This window comes from Mercurialis annua, linkage group LG5 (assembly GCF_937616625.2).
Source record: "Mercurialis annua linkage group LG5, ddMerAnnu1.2, whole genome shotgun sequence".
Taxonomy (NCBI): Eukaryota; Viridiplantae; Streptophyta; class Magnoliopsida; order Malpighiales; family Euphorbiaceae; genus Mercurialis; species Mercurialis annua.
In genome coordinates, this window is record NC_065574.1 from 14,804,831 (window position 1) to 14,824,565 (window position 19,735).

At 31.5% G+C, this 19,735-nt stretch overlaps 1 protein-coding gene across 6 annotated transcripts; it reads right to left on the reverse strand.

Moving 5' to 3' along the window:
- Positions 1–9,042: 9,042 nt before the first annotated feature.
- On the reverse strand, positions 9,043–19,114 carry LOC126680785 (uncharacterized). Of its 6 annotated transcripts, XM_050375968.2 has the most exons (14): positions 18,971–19,111; positions 18,765–18,886; positions 18,233–18,376; positions 17,515–17,645; positions 16,091–16,324; positions 15,303–15,478; positions 14,936–15,036; positions 12,854–13,009; positions 12,330–12,385; positions 12,186–12,243; positions 11,050–11,170; positions 10,863–10,973; positions 10,545–10,701; positions 9,043–9,134 (listed from the first exon to the last, which is right to left on the reverse strand). In XM_050375968.2, the coding sequence occupies exons 1-13, from the start codon at positions 18,978–18,980 to the stop codon at positions 10,586–10,588; spliced, it is 1,536 nt and encodes a 511-aa protein (XP_050231925.1). In that variant the 5' UTR covers positions 18,981–19,111; the 3' UTR covers positions 9,043–9,134; positions 10,545–10,585. The 6 variants fall into 6 exon arrangements, 3 of the variants coding, with proteins under 3 accessions (XP_050231925.1, XP_050231924.1, XP_050231926.1); XM_050375967.2 differs by lacking the exon at positions 9,043–9,134 and having other exon boundaries at positions 10,212–10,701; XM_050375969.2 differs by lacking the exons at positions 9,043–9,134; positions 18,971–19,111 and adding an exon at positions 18,541–18,661 and having other exon boundaries at positions 10,212–10,701; positions 18,765–18,865.
- Positions 19,115–19,735: the final 621 nt, after the last annotated feature.

The following is a 19,735-nucleotide window of genomic DNA, read 5'->3' on the forward strand; positions in this document are numbered from 1 at the left end:
ATCCTACCAATGATTTAACTCTTAAGGATATGCATATGGTAAATGCTGTCTTAGGGTTTCTTTTTCTTTTACTTTTTCTTTTTTTGATGTTGAATGTAATCATTAGTACTATGCTACGTACACTTAATATTTATCTACTTCTCTTGATTATTGCTGTGGTTGTCCTTAACCATAATGTTCTTATCACCCAATTTTTTTCCTTTTGTTTCTCTCTTTACTATCACTATATCAAATCTAATGCATACATATATGGAAATCAACTAAATTTATTTAAGAAAGGTTGTATATTCGTTTTTTGATGAATTTGTTTTATGGAAAACAAAAAAGTAAACACAAATTAAATGAAGAACTTACGAGCGAAGGGGATGAAGTATTTTTCATTTAAATAAGCTTTCGAATATGCGGTTAGAAGAATAGTCTATTATTCCTTGCACTTAAAACATCATTTTTTTCATTCTCTTATTAATTTTATTTCTTTTTCGGTCACCGGTCACTTAGTCTCTCGTCTTGAAAACAAAAGTTATGAGGTTTAGTTATTCTAAATAAGCTCTTGAATTTAAATTGTTTTTGAGTGAAAAATTAGTTACTAAGGTGCATTTAAAAAGCAACCATCATAAGGGAAAAAAAGGAGAAAAGGCCCAAAAATGAACCGTTGTTTTGCGTGTAAAGTCATAGGAGTCTGGCATCCAAAGCTGCAGTGAATGGTCCATTAATGGTTAAATTTCATAAAACACCCTTGAAATGTTGAATTTAGTGAAGAAAAAGGCCTTGATTTACTTTGTTTGTATTCTTTACTTGACTGCCGTGCTGCTACTTTGAGTTGTTTCTTCTATTGGCTGCTCTTGAATGTCTTTGAACATCAACTTCATATTTTTAGAAAGATTTCAAATTTTTCGAAATCATGAATGTATGTGTGCCTTCATTATCGTCCAATCCAAATTTCTATGCAATCATAGTCTATACATGCATTCTACGCATTTTAGTGCAATCCATCATAAATTGATGGTTCAGATTAATCTATCATACGATAAGGATTGATTCTAAAACCCTACTTAAAGAATATGCCAGTATCGGTATTTGTTGATACAATTGTTGTAAAAGAACTGAGCACGATGAGGCTAAATCGTGGACTAGGTTGCTCTCTTTTAAACATTTTGCGGTACAGCTCGGTGGTGTAAAGCTGACTAACAACCACGGCGTCCTTAGAATAAAACAACCGGAAAAATATTGTTCTCACTGCACTGTGAAAACAGCTCTATAAACACTTCTATTGCTCTGTATTGTTTTTTCCGTGTGTTTTGAAATGAAAAGAGGGACCAGTATTTATAGGCTCAAAAAAAGTTGTTGGAAAAGAATTAAATATGAAAAATAAATTGAAAACATTTTGATAATAAATTGTAGTAAAAAACGTATGGAGCAGTTTAAGAGTTATGTTTTATCTGAAAAGTAAAAAATGTTATGTAATAAAAAATTATTTACGTATTTAAAAATAATAGTGTCAACCGAACCATCCAATCCAAACCAGGCCGGCCGACCAGACGGGATGCACATGTGTGATAAACACGGAAGGATGTAACTCCTAGCCTATTGGAGAAGAAGGCGGCCACTGTTCGTCTTCTCCATTCTTGGTGACTGTCCTGAGTGCGAGAGGGCGGCAGCGGGACTAGAATTTCGTGATGAATTGTATCTTTGAATAAAAATGAAGTTTGGAGATTAATCGAAATTTAATTTAATTAAATAGAATTTTAAATTAGTTTTAATATATTCATAAAATAAATTTATTTGATTTAAATTAGTTTAAATTAAATTTAATTAAATAAATTAAAAAATTTAATTAATTTTAATTTTTTAATTAAGAAATATTTAAATTTTGAATTTAATTTTGATTTGATTATCAATGTGGTTTGGTCAGATGCCACGTCAGCAATTTGCTGAATTAATAGTGACGTGGTAAATTAATTGGCAAAAAATCGGCTCGATTTAAAAATACAAAAATAACGAATATGTTAAAACGGGCTAGTTCTGCCGATTTTTAAAAATTTGATTATAGCTGACAAACGCGAAAAATCTTTTACATTCATTATAGATTATAAATAGATATATGTATAGCAAACATATTAAAATTGTGGATAGATAGATTAATTAATATTTCATTAGCGATTACGAGCTGTACTTTTATTTGTTTTATAATTACATTAATATGTTATAAGCAGTAAAAATAGTTACGGTTAATTTTTATATATCTTAATAGTAAATGCAGAGAAGAATAAAAAGAATTGAACAATTTCTTGCAAAGTGAATAAGGATTTTGATTAAGAGTTTAAGTTTCTGTGAAATTTGAATAATCAAGGTGCCCTACAAGTTAAAGTGACAACATAAATTTGTAATTGATTATATTCCTTCACTTTCCATGATTGTAAAAACTTTGTTAAAAGAATGTTTTATCACAGTCAAGACAGACACACCTATATTTTGCTAATATTTTTGTCTTGGCTTAAGAGTCTCTTTCTTTTTCTCAATCCCATAACAACAGTTTTCACTAAAATAAGCTATTAACTTTTCGGATAAATACTTAAATAATTACTTTCTCCATTTTTGAAATATTTGTCCATGTAGCCATTTTTACATAAATTAAAAAAATATTAAATATGTCTAAATCTATAAATATTTTTACTAAAATACCCTTTTCTTAAAAATTATTGATGTTTATAATTATGAACTTCTCATTATATTTTTGTATTTTTTTGTGAATTAATAAGGGATATGTATAAAAATAATAACTGTAATTTTTTTTGATATCATAGAATCGCAAGTATTTTGAACCAAAAGAATTTTTCTAAAGTGATAACTAATATAAAACGGAAATAGTATATATTATTCACATGAATAATGTTATATAACTCTCTTTTTAATTTATTTTTTTAACTTACATGACGTGGCAATAAAAAAATAGAAAAATTAAAGGTTGGTTTTTTAAATGTACACTTTTAAAGAAAAATTGGACGAATAAAATATGAGAATATCACAAAAATACCACAAAAATGGCTCAACATTTCATACATTGTCACCTAATTCTATTATTTATCATTCCTACCACAAAAACACAAAAGTTTACAACAAACATCATTCCATTAAAAAGGTGACACATGGCAAACATGACATTATCTTAATAAAAAGGAATAAAAACAGCTAGCACATGTGATTGGCGGGTCAGAGCGCGTCAGAGCGCGTTAGAGCGTCAGAGCGTCAGCCAATAGCACGGAAGCATCAACAAATTATAGACACAGTTTTGTAATATCATCCGATACATCTCTGATACATCTCCGATACATCTCTGATACATCTTCGATACATCTCCGAGATATCAATGATACATTCTTCAAATAAATAAAATTGACAGTTTTTTATTTATCTTTTAAAAATATATTTTGATTATATATCGTATTTTATTATTCCTGTATATTTATAAATATAAAAAAATCCACAAAATTATTCAAAGTAATATTTACAAAAATTAGAAAGTTAGTTTAATTAACTACAATAAATAATTATGTATCAATGATGTATCAAACAAATATATGTAAAAAATATATAGTGTGTAAATTTAATAAAAATGTATTAATTTAGTAAAAATGTATCTATCATGTATCTATTAAATACATTTAAAAATATATCTATCGTGTATAAATTATGTATCAGCGATGTATCTATTAAATACATTTAAAAAAATGTGTCTATCATGTTTTTATATATATTTTTTACGATTTATTTGAATATATCAGATATGTATCCACGCTATAAATAATACTCCAACGATGGCAGTCCTTGAAAATAGAACTTGACAAATCATAAATGTATCAACGATGTATTAAATATGTATCATATATGTATCAGCGATATATTAAATTATATGTTTGATAATTTTTCAATTTTCAACGTAATTTGACAATAGTCTTTTTAAATATGTATAAATTATGTATCACATATGTATCACATATGTATCCGATATGTACCAAATATTTATCGAATATTTTGTATTTCTACTCATTTTTTCCCTTTCTTCCACCTTGGGCTTCCGGTCAAACCATAAAATCAAACCGATCGAATATAAACAAAACAATAAATATAATAATACTAATTAAAATGAAATAATTATTTCATTTTAATTAGTATTATTACATATATGTTTATAAGCTTTTTAAAATATAAAAACGAACCAATCGAATTATGTACCATGTTTAATATTTTTTTTATAAATATCACGTATTATTATATATCGAAATGTATCACGTATGCATCCGAGATGCATTAAATATATATCGGAGATGTATCAAATATTTATCGAATATTTTGTACTTATACTCTTTTTTTCCTTTCTTCCACCTTGGGCTTCCAGTCAAATCATGAAAACAAACCGATCAAATATATATAAAAAACAATAAATATAATAATACTAACTATAAGCTTTCTTATATATAAAAACGAATCAATCGAATTAGTCAGTTAATTCAATTAATGTATCAAATATGTATCTATCATGTATAAATTGTGTATTAGAGATGTATTAATAATATATTCAAATTGCAATTAAATATAGTCGATTAGAAATCAATAAGCACTAGAAAAATTCATTTTAATTAGTATTATTACATATATGTTTATAAGTTTTTCTCAATATAAAAACGAACTAATCAAATTAGTCAGTTCATTCGATCAATGTATCAAATATGTATCTATCATGTATAAATTGTGTATCAGAGATGTATTAAAAATATATTCGAATTACAATTAAATATAGTCGATTAGAATTCAATAAAATATGTATCAGAGATGTATACATTTTTTAAAATATAATAACAAACCGATTGAATTACTCGGTAGATTTAATTAAATCGATAAAAAAAATGTCTGAACGATCTAAATTATATATCAGAGATGTATCAATTATGTATCGGAGATGTATCGTATATGTATCCAAATATGTATCGAAACTACAATTTGTTTAGCATAGTTGCCTAAGAGATCAGACCTTCACTGTTTAATTTTTTTCTTGCTAAAAATCGAACACAAAGGAGTTTTTCTTGAAACTCAGAGAAAATAGAGCTGAAAATATGAAGTTTGTTCTATATTTTTGTTTCCGTACACTATTTTGTCTCTAAAATTTTATTAATTTTCAAATTTTGTTAATGGGTTCCACTAGAATCCATTAAATTGCAGTACTAACTTAGCTAAACTTGCGTGTCTTAGTCTTCACCGGCAACCACTTTTTCAACGGCAACAACCGGATTCATCCCTTCATCGGTAACAACGGCCAGACACATCGCCAGTGTCTTCTTCCCATAAAATCATCAGTAGATGATTCCTGATCTTTTTCTTACGGTCTTCATCATTAGATGAAATAATCCGAGTTAATAAAAGCCGATTTTTCTTAAAATGTTAACTATTTTTTTTTTTGAATCTGTACAGTGTTGGTGCAGTAAAAATTTAGGAGAAATTATGAGAATTTAATTCTTTCTTTTCACTGCTAAGCATGATTTACTATATGGGTGTGGGTTTGGAAAGATGACGATGAAGAAAGAATTAACTATAGGTGTGGGTATCTAGAAAGATGGTGCTGGTGAAAAGTATTAGAGAAAAATTGTAAGGTTGTAATAAAATAGGTAAGGAAGTAAACTGTATAAGAAAAAAAGTATTGTGTGAAAATAGAAGCTCTTTTTATGGGTTTTTTGTTATTTTCTCATAAAATATTACCACAAAAGAATAATTATAAAAGATGCGTTAAAAAAGTGGATTATATAATATTTTTCTATTCACACAGTCTGTGAAGATTGACATTATATTTTACTTTCTAAATAGGTCACGGCTACCCTAGTTAAGTCGGTGAATATTTGTCAATAATTTTTGAAAAAAAAATTATTCATAAACTAATCCATTATATTATGAGACGTTATTAAAATATACAATAAACACGTGGCATGCATGCTTGGTGTCTAAGCCACCCAAAGTAAAAGAGTGGTTATAGTTTTCAAACAAAGGGCTCTCTAAGTCTTTAGAGAGATGTGACATAAAGAGAAGATACTAAAATTGAACTTTGTTCATTTAACAGAATCTGCCTACAAACTGCATTTGTTTCTTTAAGCTTACTACAAAATGTAGTTATTCTTTTTCTACTTATAAATTCATATGAATTAAAAATACTTATGTTATGCAACCATTTTTTTCTATTTTAGTTGATTGGTTCGGTAGGCTGAATTGTGTTTGAGATTAAATATTCCAATGTCTAATAAAATAATTTTTTTTATAGTTTTAATGAAAATTAATTTTTTAATTAATTTACAATATTTTAGAAAATTATTAAACTGCATATGATTATCTAAACAGATTAGATAGAAAAGTTCTTTTTTTATAATTCCTTGTGATGCCAAATATGTCATAGTTAATATTTGATTAAATATATTTTTAATGCATAATTTTAACTATTTTATTAAATATATCTTAAAAAATATAATTTAACTGCAAATTGAAATATTGTATCTGACCCTTAATTTAAACATATTCTCGACCACATAGTTTTTATTTTAACTACCCTACCTAAAAGGAAACTGTCTTCGCATAGGAATAATACGGATTCTCTCAAGTTCAAATGAACTTGAGAGGGTTAGTTCACGATCTACACCGTTCAGTGTATAATAAACGATGTAGATTATTTTGATTAAAATTGTACATTTTTGATCTATACTGTTTATTTTACAATGAACGATGTATATCGTGAATATGACCCTCTCAAATTTAAAATGAATTTGAGGAAATCTCATCCATCCGCAAGAGTTTCTCTTGCAGAGCAACCCTAGACTCAAACTCTCGACACAGTTACTTCTTTACTCGGACGTATGAAAAATTTCGCCAACCTTTTTTTTGATTGATGATTAATTGAAATCCTTTCAAGTATATATTCTCCCTCTACAACTTACAACTCTTCTAATTGTGATGTTGTGGTTAGAAAGAGCAAATACAAACTCTATTTATAGTCAAGAGTTAATGGATAAATCCAACACTCTTAGGACATATATCAAATACATGTGTAATTATAAAAAGAAATTGTGTGCTTAGACATATATTTTGTCTAAGTACATGTTCATCATGTAATTAGTGAAAATCCAATTTGGATAATTCCATTAAGTATGCTTAGTGCTAAAAACATGAGTTAATTCCACTAATTACTCATTTTAGCCATTAATCGCATAGACTTAGATAAAATATAATTAGGTTTTTTTTAAATTATAATATTTACAAATTAGCTAATATGTACTCTCTCTTTTTTTATCTTAAATCAAATTTGAGACATGTTTTTTATTTATTACAAATTTGATCTTTCGTAAAACAATTGGTTGCACACCCTATTATGCGTGACTAACTAGGTTCACATCTATATACAACGAGAGACATAAAAAAATGCTTGTGTTTATATTTAATAATTAACATTAATTACTAATTTTCATAAATTGTGAGTGACGTAGCAACATATCACGACTCTCAAATAGAGATAAATGTTTCGATGCATTCTTTATAAACCAATATTCATGATTAGCGTACACTTAAAATTCCATTCATCTCAAATTTCGATCTCGACTAATGTCATGGATAGTCAAACATTGTTTGTTTCGGTCATTACCTCATCTCTCAATTCTAATTTTTAATAAATATGACTTCCACTAGAAACAACTTTCTAGTGTTAGAACTCATTCTAATTAAATCATATACACTAGCGCAGATTTTATCATCCATCAAGAACAATTTGAGATAGCATAGAATCTTGTCTCCGGATGAACCGTTTTTAGGTTAAACCCCTATATTCATAAACAACTAACTAGAGTCAACACATCCCGCGACCCTAACTCATAAAAGATCTAGAAATAAGGAGTGTCAAACTCTAACCACATATATACGAGATAATGTTACCGCAAGTCCAAGAACATATGTACAATCATGAACTAGATGATATTAAATTGACCTTGATGATATACCATATATAAGTCATCTAGCATCACATTATCAACCTCTTGAGTGTTCACATGTTTATTCTGAATCTCATCAAGTAATATGAGACTCACTACTTTCTATAATTACTACTCTTTACTAATCAAATAAAGGTGACGATCTTTTTGTGATAATACGATGCCATATTCACAGGGCCCATCGATTGTGAACATTTATTTAGACCATTTGTATAATAGAATATGTTTGTCATATTCTTAACACCTTAAAAATAGATTTTATCGCAACGTGATAAATACGATACGTAATAAATGAACATTTAATTCATATATATATGTATGTATGTATCTTTGCCATTTGAGATTTGTTGATACAAATATACAAATAAAATGATCATAGGCACATACTACTAATAATATTTTAATAAAAAAACAGAGATGACTATGCATTATATATATGTCGACATCTCATTTATCTTTCACATATACATAAGATACAATTGTCCCGATCACCATTTGTCGCCACTACTAACCACTGCTTATTCGATTTAAATTTTTTTGTTTGCATTCTATTTACATGCGATTTATTTTAAATTTACATTTAGAAAAACTATAGTTTATCATTTTTTTTATTTTTCAATTTGTATATTAATTTCCAATAATATTTATTTTTAATAAATATTTTAATTAAACTAAATTTATTTAAATTTATGTCAATTCACTGATGATTACTTTAAGTTAATTTATTTTAGATCTAGCACTCACTTTTCATTTAGTTTATTTTAGATTAATTTATTTTTAATTAACATTTATTTTTTTCATAACTCTACACTTGCATCCATTTTTCATAATCCATTAACGCGTGTAACTATCTCATTAGTCATGCATTTCATATATATTACTAAACATGTGCAAATATAGAATTGGGATTCGCTCAAGTTCATTTGAACTTGAGCGAATCATGTTCACAATCTAAACCGTTTATTGTAAAATGAACAGTGCAAATTAATTTGATTGAAATTATATTTCTTTTATCTACATCGTTCATAGATCGTAAATATAACCTCCTCAAGTTGAGGGAATCACAATCTGCAAATGTATTACATATACAAAACCACTATAAGACCACAAGTTTGAAACCTGGCAGAAGCAAAATATTAAAATTATAATGAGAGAATGTGAACAAAAAAATTGCATAAAAATAATTAACGCTAACGTAAACTTTGGAAAAGTTGTAGAACACAATTTCTTTTTTATTTTTATTTATTTTTGGAAAATGCTGAGGTGAAAATTGTACATGTATATATATGCCCCTTGTTTTCTAGTTTTTTTATATATACCACATGCGCAGCCACATCAACATATATATTAAAGATCAGACCATTCTCAAATAGGGATGACAATGGGGCGGGTCTCCATGGGAATTGGGGAATCCCCTCCCCGTCGCCATTAGAGGTGTAACTGAGTCAAGCTAACTTGCGAGCTACTCGGGATTGACTCGAAAAATACTTGAAATCGACTCGACTCAAATCGAGTCAAGCTCAAGTTCGAGCTACTCGAGTTAATTATCGAGTCGAGTTCGAGCTCCAAAATACTTGACTCGATGAGCTCGCGAGCCTAATCGAACTTCGGTTAATTTACCTTTTTACCCTTTTTATTTATATATATTTATAATAGTACCTTTATTTTAATATTAAAATATAATTTTTAAATATTTATATTGATAATCGAGTCGAGTCGAGTCGAGTTCAAGTCTCATTTATTCTGTCGAGTTCGAGCTCGAGCTCCCAAAATAAAAGTCGATCGAGCTCGAGTCGAGTTTCGAGCTTAAGATTTTAGAGTCGAGTCGAGCTCGAACTTGGCAGTGACTCGGCTCGGTTACACCCCTAGTCGCCATCCCTAATTTCAAAGCATTAAATTGTGTTTTGGCACCTATTCTTACATGAGGAGCTTACTTGAACTACAGATCAACTTTAAGGGCAGATTTGCACCTTTTTCCTATATCCTAGTCCTTTTTAAGAACACAATATTCTAGTTCACGTCAACATCAATACTACCATTTCCATAAATCTCGAGCAAAATAGCTATGATTTTACAATCCAGGGACTCAAATTGATGAATATTCAAAACTTTGAAGTCCGAATGAAATGAATATAGCCTACAAGTAAATTATGTTGTCGGTATCAAAGCACAAGTTTTCATATAACAGGAATATAATTAAAGAATGTGCCAAGACCCTAAAAATGTGCTGAGTACCCTTCATATCATTCTGATTATGATTTGTGTTTTAAAGGTTCAACCCTCATAGTTGTTAGTCGTTAGATTCGAAAAGCCACCAATTCGATGGACAAGTACAAGCACCCTTTTGCTACCTAAATATATTTATTGTGCACCTGAAATACGCAATAACCTATGTTTTTCCTAAGGAAAAAAATTCATAGAGAAACTAAATAAAGAAAAGTGTTATTTCCTAACTAGTATCTACCTAATAGCAAATTTAAACAAAATTGGCAGCTTTGTAAAATGCATCAAATTTCTTGCATTTCAGACCTGCTTTTTTGACGAACTGGTCCCCATTTGAGAACCGTGAATCATGACCAGTGCATGTAGAATAGTCCTTTCTCCGACGCACACCATGTTCCCCAGTTACTCATCTCAGATAAGCACCCTTCATAGCTTTCATTTTCGCTTGGTATTCTCTTAGGTCCTGCATACAAGTTTACCATTTAACATCAGCTTAACAAACATATTCAAATGCATCTAGAAGTTACCCCTCTATTTATAACCTCCCTCCCCTTCCTTCCTTTTTCGGACCCAATTAAGTCTTTACAAGCATAAATAATTAAAAGTTAGTCCTAGTGGGCATACTCTCAGGTCCCTGCCAGCGAACAGTTGAGAGGACGGAATCAGAAATTTTTTCTTCAAAAAGTAATTCACCGGACTTTATGCTCCAAAGACGTAAATTGCAGTCTTCTCCGCCTAAGTAAAACGATAATAAAAGGATTAACTTTGAATAACATCAAAAGAAAATAAGACAGATTCAAATGATGTAAACCTGCCATCAGAAATCTCTCAGTTTGGTCTACTCCAAACTGTAAACGAGTATGCGAATTTACATGTCCTTCGTAAGATTGTATTGCACCTCTCTTAGCCATACGATGATCGTAAAGCTTGATCTGTAATGGGAGATAAATGGAAGAACATAAGAACTTGCTAAAACATAATACTTGGTTAGCAGAATATAGAGCACTCTGAAAGTGATATTACAACAGAACACAAGGTCTGTGGGATAAATGTTCTTGCATTATTATTATTTTTGTCATTTGACATTTCTCCACAGACAACGAGCATCAGATAATCGGCCTGTGTTTCTATATTTCAAACAAAAGTTTGACTTTGTTTTTCAAGTTGTGATTAACGATGTGGATTAACACAAAGGGGTCTAGGAAAATTTGGCTATTAGAACAGCATGATATCAAATCTCTTTAAGCTAACAAAGCACACACTCCAGAGTATGGAGCGAAAACCCTCGAAAATAAGATAAATAGTAAATATTTTAAGGAAGGAATTCAAGAATCAGTTTTCATACATGTTGGTCAATTTAAAGTTAAGATAAGAAATACCACAAAAGCAATCAAAGGCGATATATGATAAAACATAACCCTCCAACAAGTCATGACTCATCTGAAACCAGCATATAATAGCCATCAAACAGCATCAACTAAGTTTGAAGTTTTCATTTCATTGGTCAGATCAACTCAAGTTTTGTTTCCTACAAGATCTATGATAGGCATATCTACTTCTAAGAACTTAGTCTCCTTGTGACAAATAATGATTATCTCTAGTCTAGGTTCAGTTATCATAACTATTTGTTTCCAAGAACAATGCCTTTAAGACAACAAATAAAAACCTAAACTGTTTCAGACTTGGGCCTCTATTTCCCCTCACTACACCTTCCTAGTTCCTAGAAATACAAAAACTCGTAGGCAAACAAACTTCAATGGAGTAGAACACCCACATCAAAAAGAAAAAAGCAAAATACAACAAAAGACATCTATACTATAAATAGGTAATACCCTACACAGATACTCTTAACTATATTCTTTTCTAAATGAAAAGATCCTCCAGATTAGTTTTTTCGATAAACATCCATGTTTAATTCAAGATTCTAGAGGCAAACAGAGAGCTTACCGATCCGTCCATGGAGCTGGCCAAGAAGTACTGGTCATACGACTGAAGTGAAACCAAACTAGAAGTGTAAAACAAGGGTAAATTACATAAATTCAAAAGCAAACTTATAAAGTAGATAATAATACAAATTTTGTATTCACATACCAGCATATAGATGAAGGCATATACAAGGTGCAAGAAGGATCTATATTTCCTCTGAGCTGCAAACCATCACATCAAAGTGAGTTGCCATAATTCCATTAAAAACAGCAGTTCTAGACGGGTAATCAAGTTTTGTCGAAAAACAAGTTTAAAAGCCCACACACTAGTGTAAGTATGGTCTGCTGGTTTTTTAATCATTCTATTTGAAAGTGGAAGTGCCTAAAGAGAGTACATCGCATGAAACAAAAATACTACATAGTTAATAAACTAAATTCTAGCGCCAGATACAAATGGTCTGCCCGGTATTCTAATTTAAGAAAAATATGCACCCCATAGATTTACCAACAGAGCTGATCTCGGTTGGAACTTAGTACAATCTAAGGTGTTCATCAAATTTCAATAGCCACGTTAGTCATGCTAGAAGTTCTTGATATCTTTTAACAATTTTCTCTATAGGAAATGCCAATTTTTGAGACTTCAGATTCATAATATGATGGTTTAACAGTTTATTAAAGGAAATGCAATACCTCAAACCACTGTTTGCTGGAATTTTGACGAGATGTAGCAAACTGTGAATAAGGTATTCTGTGTCTGATGAGTCTACCAGAAAACCCTTCTCGTTTTTCCCGAATATCCACTGTCAAAATTGCTCCGTTTCTCAAACCACACAAAACATTATTACCCTGTAGCAAGGAGAAATAAGCTAGATCAGATCCAAAAGAAAAACCTGGATAACAGATGCATTTTCTTTTTCACATAGAATAGAATACAGTTGGTTGGATAAAACACAGATCGGACTTATCCAAATTCCATGGAAATGATGCCATTAGCATTGTTATATACTTTCCAGTATCAGACCTCAAAAAGTGCACCAAGGTCCTAAAAGCTGGTCAGATGTCATGTCAGATCTTAATGGAAATCTAGGCATCAAACATAAACAAAATGTTAACAAGGTGGGATGCAGAAAGTTATGTTAGTTTCATTATCACGCCATCAGAAAATCTGCATAGGAAAATAGTGTATTTACAAAGTTCAGGTTTTCCTGAGCCCATAAAAATTACAGGAGGAAGGCGCTAAGAGAAGCCAAGGGATCCTAGTGCCTGAAGCAAGGGGCGCGGGGCGCCCAGTGCAGGGCGCGATCCTTTCAGAAGAAAGGCGCCAAAAAAAAATTACACAATAAAATATGTAAAAAGTACTATGATCATAAGGAGGGGAGATGTTGTCTTGATGGGCTGTTTTTGCTTACTGTTGATGTCTTCTTTTTCAAACAATCACTTTGTTGCGTTTTGAAGAAAAGTGTATGTTTTCAACGTTAAATTAAAAAAATTGAGTTATCAGGGTGTGGGTGTATACCAACAATGCTGCCTGAGCCATAAAGAAGCAAATTCTTATCAGTGAATGCTATATGTGTGTGTTGAAAATACACAATTAATTAATTTAAAATTGAGAGAGAGAAAATATAGTAACATGGAGAAGAAAGTAATAAATTAGTATCTCCAGGGTTTCTGTATAGTTGTGTGGCTAGAAGTTTAAGAGTCTGTCTTGAAAATCAGAAAACAAAAAAAGAGGGAAGAGCCAAAATGTTGAAGCCCATCTGTTCTTTCTAGTTGTAGCAGGGCAGGGAGTCACCATCAAATTTCAACAAGGGGCATGGATTCTCCGGACAGTTGGGATAAAAAAGGCATCATTATTTGTGGATAGTTTTACACACAGGCAGCCACTAGTCTCACACACAAGTGTAAGTTCATTCTCCAGCATATTTGTGTGTGTCGGAGTTGTGTGCATCTTTGTGTAAGAGATAGAGACAGCAATTTCAACAAGTTAAGAGTTTGGAAAATTTGAACAATTCTTTGATTTATCAAGCCATTAGACTTCTAATGCACAGGCAACAAGTCATCTAACTTCTTATGTTTAGTCAACATGGGCCCTCTTGCGCGCAGTTATTTTAAGTAGAGATTACGCTATGCACATAATAAAGACATAGAGGTAGCTTTTTGAAGAAGCTCTATTTCTTAAAAACAATAAGGGTTAAATGCAATTTCATACACCAACTTTGACCTAATTTGCAATTACAACGTAAACTTTTAAACTTGGCAATGTCGGTAATGAACTTTGCACTTTTGGCAAATCGATACACCAATTATTTTCGGGACAATTTTGCTGAGTTGGAAGCCGGAAAGAACACGTATACTAACACAATGGATTTCAGTATTTGCCACGTAATTTGGCACGTTTGCAAATGAAATCACAAACTTTAGCGTAATTTGCAATTACAACACTAATTTTAAAATTTTGGCAAAAACAGGCACCAACTTTTACTTTTTGGCAAATCGAAACACCATTTATTTTTCAACTTCCCGACTTCCAACTCGGCAAAAATGTCCCGGAAAAATATCGGTGTATCAATTTGCCAAAAGTGCAAAGATCATTACCGATATTGCCAAGTTTAAAAGTTTATGTTGAAATTGCAAATTAGGTCAAAATTGGTGTATGAATTTACATTTAACCCAAAAAATAATCTGCTTTTTCATTATCTCGACTTCTGCATATAACTATAACAGAAAGCAGTGAACAACTAAAGTTGAGACATAAGATGATTTGAATGTTACCGACTGATCAAGCTGCTGGGCCAAAACATCACTTTTACTTTTACAAATCCATGTGGACGTTCCTGTTTCCAAATTCACCATAGCAGCTCCAAGACTTGTTCCTAACAGCCAGCAAAAAAGATCAACACGTTGACATCCAAACAATATTAGGGATCTAAAGCCAACTCATGGGCAAATTACAGGTTCAGCAAATTGACATTGACTGCAATTACATTTCCATTCTACATGCTCAAGTGGAAAAAATAAAAATAAAAAAGTAGCAGAACCAAAACCTGAGAGAAATGAAGCAAAGCTAATATGAAAACATGCAATTCCGAAACAACATACAGCACAATTAAAAATGTATAGCTAAAGACAAAGTACATACCGATCACTGCTTGACTTGCATTGTGATTACAATCAGCAGTCCAAATGGTACAGTTGAAAGAAGCAATCTCACGGACCATTTGTCTTATAGAAGTAATTGAATAAGGATCTAAAGGTTCTGGAATATTGAGTAAACAAACAGATCCACCGGCTGTCTCGGATCCCAGAGTAGTTATTCTGTTTTCTTAGATTAAGGAATCCAGGTGCAACAAGACCTTCCTTTGGTTGAGTTATTATTCAAGTGTAATGTGATGTACAAAGCAAGAATAGTAAAAAGGATATCTCAAAAGAGCAAACAAAGACTTCTAAAAATTGAACTCCGATATGCAAATTAAAGGAGTCACATATTAGGTAGATACCTAAGAAGGCAAAAACAGTTATGGAGGAATCCAAAAAAAATAGCTTGCCTAAAGAATTGAATCTGATAAAAGATGCCATCAGTTCTCTCTAGTCCAAGGAAGTGCACCAGTCCAGACCCCTTATAAATTGAGAATAAACCCACAAAAGCACAGCCAGTATGCAATGCCCAAAGAGACAAAATCTATCAAGAATCCAGACAAGGTTGCATAACATAACAACGAAGATTTAGGAACTTCCAATCAAACTTTGAGAGTTTCGGATCGTAGCTTAAACAATTTTAATTGCGAGGACCTTTAAAAATCACTGCTGTCAGGGAGCTTCACATGAAAGAAGACGATCCTCCCACTGCTCCACAACAGAATTTCAAACTATATTATAAAATAGAAGAGCAATTTGTAAAGAGAATAACCATATCCATGAATAGGATACAAGCCTCGTTGGACACTAAAATTGTCATCAGCAGCATATGGAGAGTGCCTTCCTGACATTTTAATATAAGAAATATTTGAAGGCATATACAGTGAAGCTCCTGCAGGTTGCCAAATATGTCCAGGGGCCTTGCTCCACTCTGCTTTAGTTTCTTCAATCACAGGACTCACACGATCAGGCATGAATTTTATCCCATTATGAGAACGTTGTCCAGGTTTTCCAGTTTCCAAAAGACTGCAAAAGCACCAAACTTCAAAAGAAAGAGTGGGTAATGGACAACAACCCAGGTGTAGTTGAAACTTTAAGCACAACAAATCTACATGGGGTACAGCATAAAGATTAATGTTTGATGTATAAATTTGCTAATGAGAAACGCTAAGCTTAGTGCAATAACTTGTAAAAGAATAAGGAAAAGAAACAGGATAGTGATTAGTTCCTATAGAAGTAGAAGTGAATTCTGCTACTGAACTTGAGATATTGCAAACAATAATATATGATGACTTTGATGATAAGGAATGGAGGCAGGACAAAATCTATTTTTAATTGAGGAAAAGAATGCACAAAAAGACACCATAACATAGCCAAGCTGGAAGCACACACCAATTGTCATGGATAGAGCCAATTGGATCATGGCAACCGACAACAAATTATGAGGTCATATCTTCACAATTTCCCACATTAGACAAAGGCAATGTAATGCACATGCATAATCAAATGACACCATAGATGCACCTATTAACTTACTCTTGCTGCTAGTAAATCTCTCAACTAGGACAAAGTACAAGTGCCCGACCCCCTCTTACCCCACAAATAAAAAATGAAAACAAGAAAAAGAAGTACCATAGCTAAAGCTCTGAAGAATGAATCAAAAGATGCCACTAAGAGCATAATACTTTATGTAGTATATAAAAGGGATAATTATATGTTTTTTTCATTTTAATCATGCTGTTTAAATTGTCATTTTCATGCACGAGCTACCACCTTTTTTTCAAATTCATACACGGTGGCAGTGCTGAGGTGTCACGGCTCCATTGGTGTAATTCGCTGAATGAATGAGTGTCATCTCAGCGCCGTGTATGAATTTGAAAAAAAACGATAGTTCGTGCATGAAAATGACAAAATTTAAACTGCGTGATTAAAATGAAAAAACATGAAAAGTTCGTGATAATATAAAATGACCATACATGTTTTGACTGTAATCCTCAGTTTGAGATTCAATCACAGAAGCATTTTTAGCTACATATAACTTCCACATATAAAAAAATTGTTTCAATTAAGGATTTTATGTTGTCTCTCCAAATTTGGGGATGGCTTTCTTTTTCGAACATAAGCAATTGGAAGAAAAAAAAAAATTGGATCACACGCACATTGTTTTGTTATAAATGCTTGCATAACTAATAAGACTAGATTAAATTTGATTATACCTTAAGAACCCATTTGTGCCTCCTGTAATGAGGCCATGGACCTCAGTTTGACCTTCTAGAGTTTGTATCCGCATAAGAAATTGGTCTAAAGCACCATCACCCATCTTTTCTGTCCCCCGAAACTTCCAGACCTGCAAGACATATGACATATCATATGAAAGAAAAAAAAATCATTCCGCAATTTATAGAAAAACTAACAAAAACCACCAAAGATTTTAAAAAATCAGCAATAAATTAGAAGTAGGCACGACGACGATGAACTGCAAATCATCTAGACAGACACTGTAAATGTTTCCCATTCTTGATATACAATTTCAAACTTGGCTGGGCGAAAGTAATATGATCTTGACAGTGGTTATTAAGGGTTAAAAAAACTATGAAAGCATCATTCAATGAGGTTGGCCAAAGATGGTATATGGAAAGAAAATAGAATTTTCCAGAAAAACAGACTAAATAATAAAGAAAATCGTAGTTTGGTTCTGTTCTTCCCTTCAATAACTTTAAATGAATCCATAAACAAGGTAAGTATCCAACTTTACAAAACGAAACCATCGACTTTAAGGTTAAGTCCGTAGAAACTTAACTAGAAGCAGCTTTTGAAATTAAAAATTTAGTCATTCATAAATTTCCACAAGAATTACAACTCACAAACAGAAAAGCGAAACCAGAATGATTCATTTAAATTAAAAAATGATAAGCCCATATTTAATCAACATACCATAGGCTGAGATGCTTGTTTCTTTAAAACTTCCTCCATGAAGTTACATTTCCCTTTAATAGAATCAACAAGGTTACCACTCAATTCCCTAGCCTGAAGCAGCTTAGAAGTTCTTACTCTATTTCTCCTACAAAAATTTGTTCCCTGCAATGAAATAGCTCCAAATGAGAGCATGAATTAATGACCGATAATTAAAGAACTAAACGAAAACAAGCTAACGAGGAAGTGAAAACTAAACAGATTCCAAATCCAAACTTAAAACATAACCATTTTTTCTAGGGTTATTTATTATCATAAAAAATCCCCACCTTACGCGGTTTTTTCGAATTAAGCACATTTTACCAAACGTGGCACCCCACGTCCCAACCTTTCCAAACTTTTCATCCTATAGTCAGTGCCATTTTAGGCGTTTTTTCCAAACTTTTCATCCTATAGTCAGTGCCACAATGCGAAATCAATAATGTGCAAAATTAGTAGTAAACAGCAGTCAATCAATCAACAGAATTACTAGAACAACTTAAGAAAAACTGACCTGGGTAGGGTTTAAAGACTGTTTTTGAGCAGTCTTTTTAACTGCAGAGGAAGAACCAGGAATTGGGCCCTTGAGAGGGAAGTACCTGTTCTTCTCGGCATCATAATAAAAACCGGCAAGTTCTGATTTTGAAAATTTACTGTTAGTTATGAATTTATTGATGGATGAAAAAAAAATTAAAAATTGTAAAAGTGATGAAGAAGAACCTTTTGGCATGATATGTAATTTATGGAATCAGGGGAGCTGAGCCACGGCTTTTGTTCTGTTAATCTGTTGGCTCTTCTTCTGCCGCTTCTGATTTCAAACAGTTAGACCCAAAATTTCTTCCTAAATTTAAAACTAATGGCGAAAGGTAAAAAAAAAGTTCTAATTACATAAAAAAAAGAAACTTTAAATTTTTTTCGTTGATATTTTGACTTTGTAGAAAAAATCATTTGTATCTAATTTTTGTTTATTATTTTTCATCCCTACCCAACAGAAGGATATAATTGACAATTTAATAAATTACAAGATAAAACCATTAAAAACAACTAAATTAAAGGTTATATCATATTTTTTCTATTTTAAAAAATACAAACAAGTCCTTCAACCTGAAAAACGTTCAAATATATTCTAATAATTAATTAATTTTTTTATATTAAAAAAAGTAAAAAAAATTTTAAAAAAATTCCCGGAACAAACCGAGGAGTCGCCACTGCTCGGGCTGGTTTAGGGGTTGCACAAGCAGTCCCTAAACGTGGCTGCTGCCCACACCTTAAACAACCTCGGTTTTGCTCCTGGAGCAGAACCGATCTTGTTGGAACCTATCCCGACGTGCTCACGCCACATACGAAGAATTCCCGACAAAAAAACGCTATAAAACCGACCTCCGAACACCAAATAATTCATCTCAACAACTAATCACAAACCATAAATTTATCTCTACTTAATCTCAACATAGCTCAACAAATACCTAACCAATATCAGTTCTG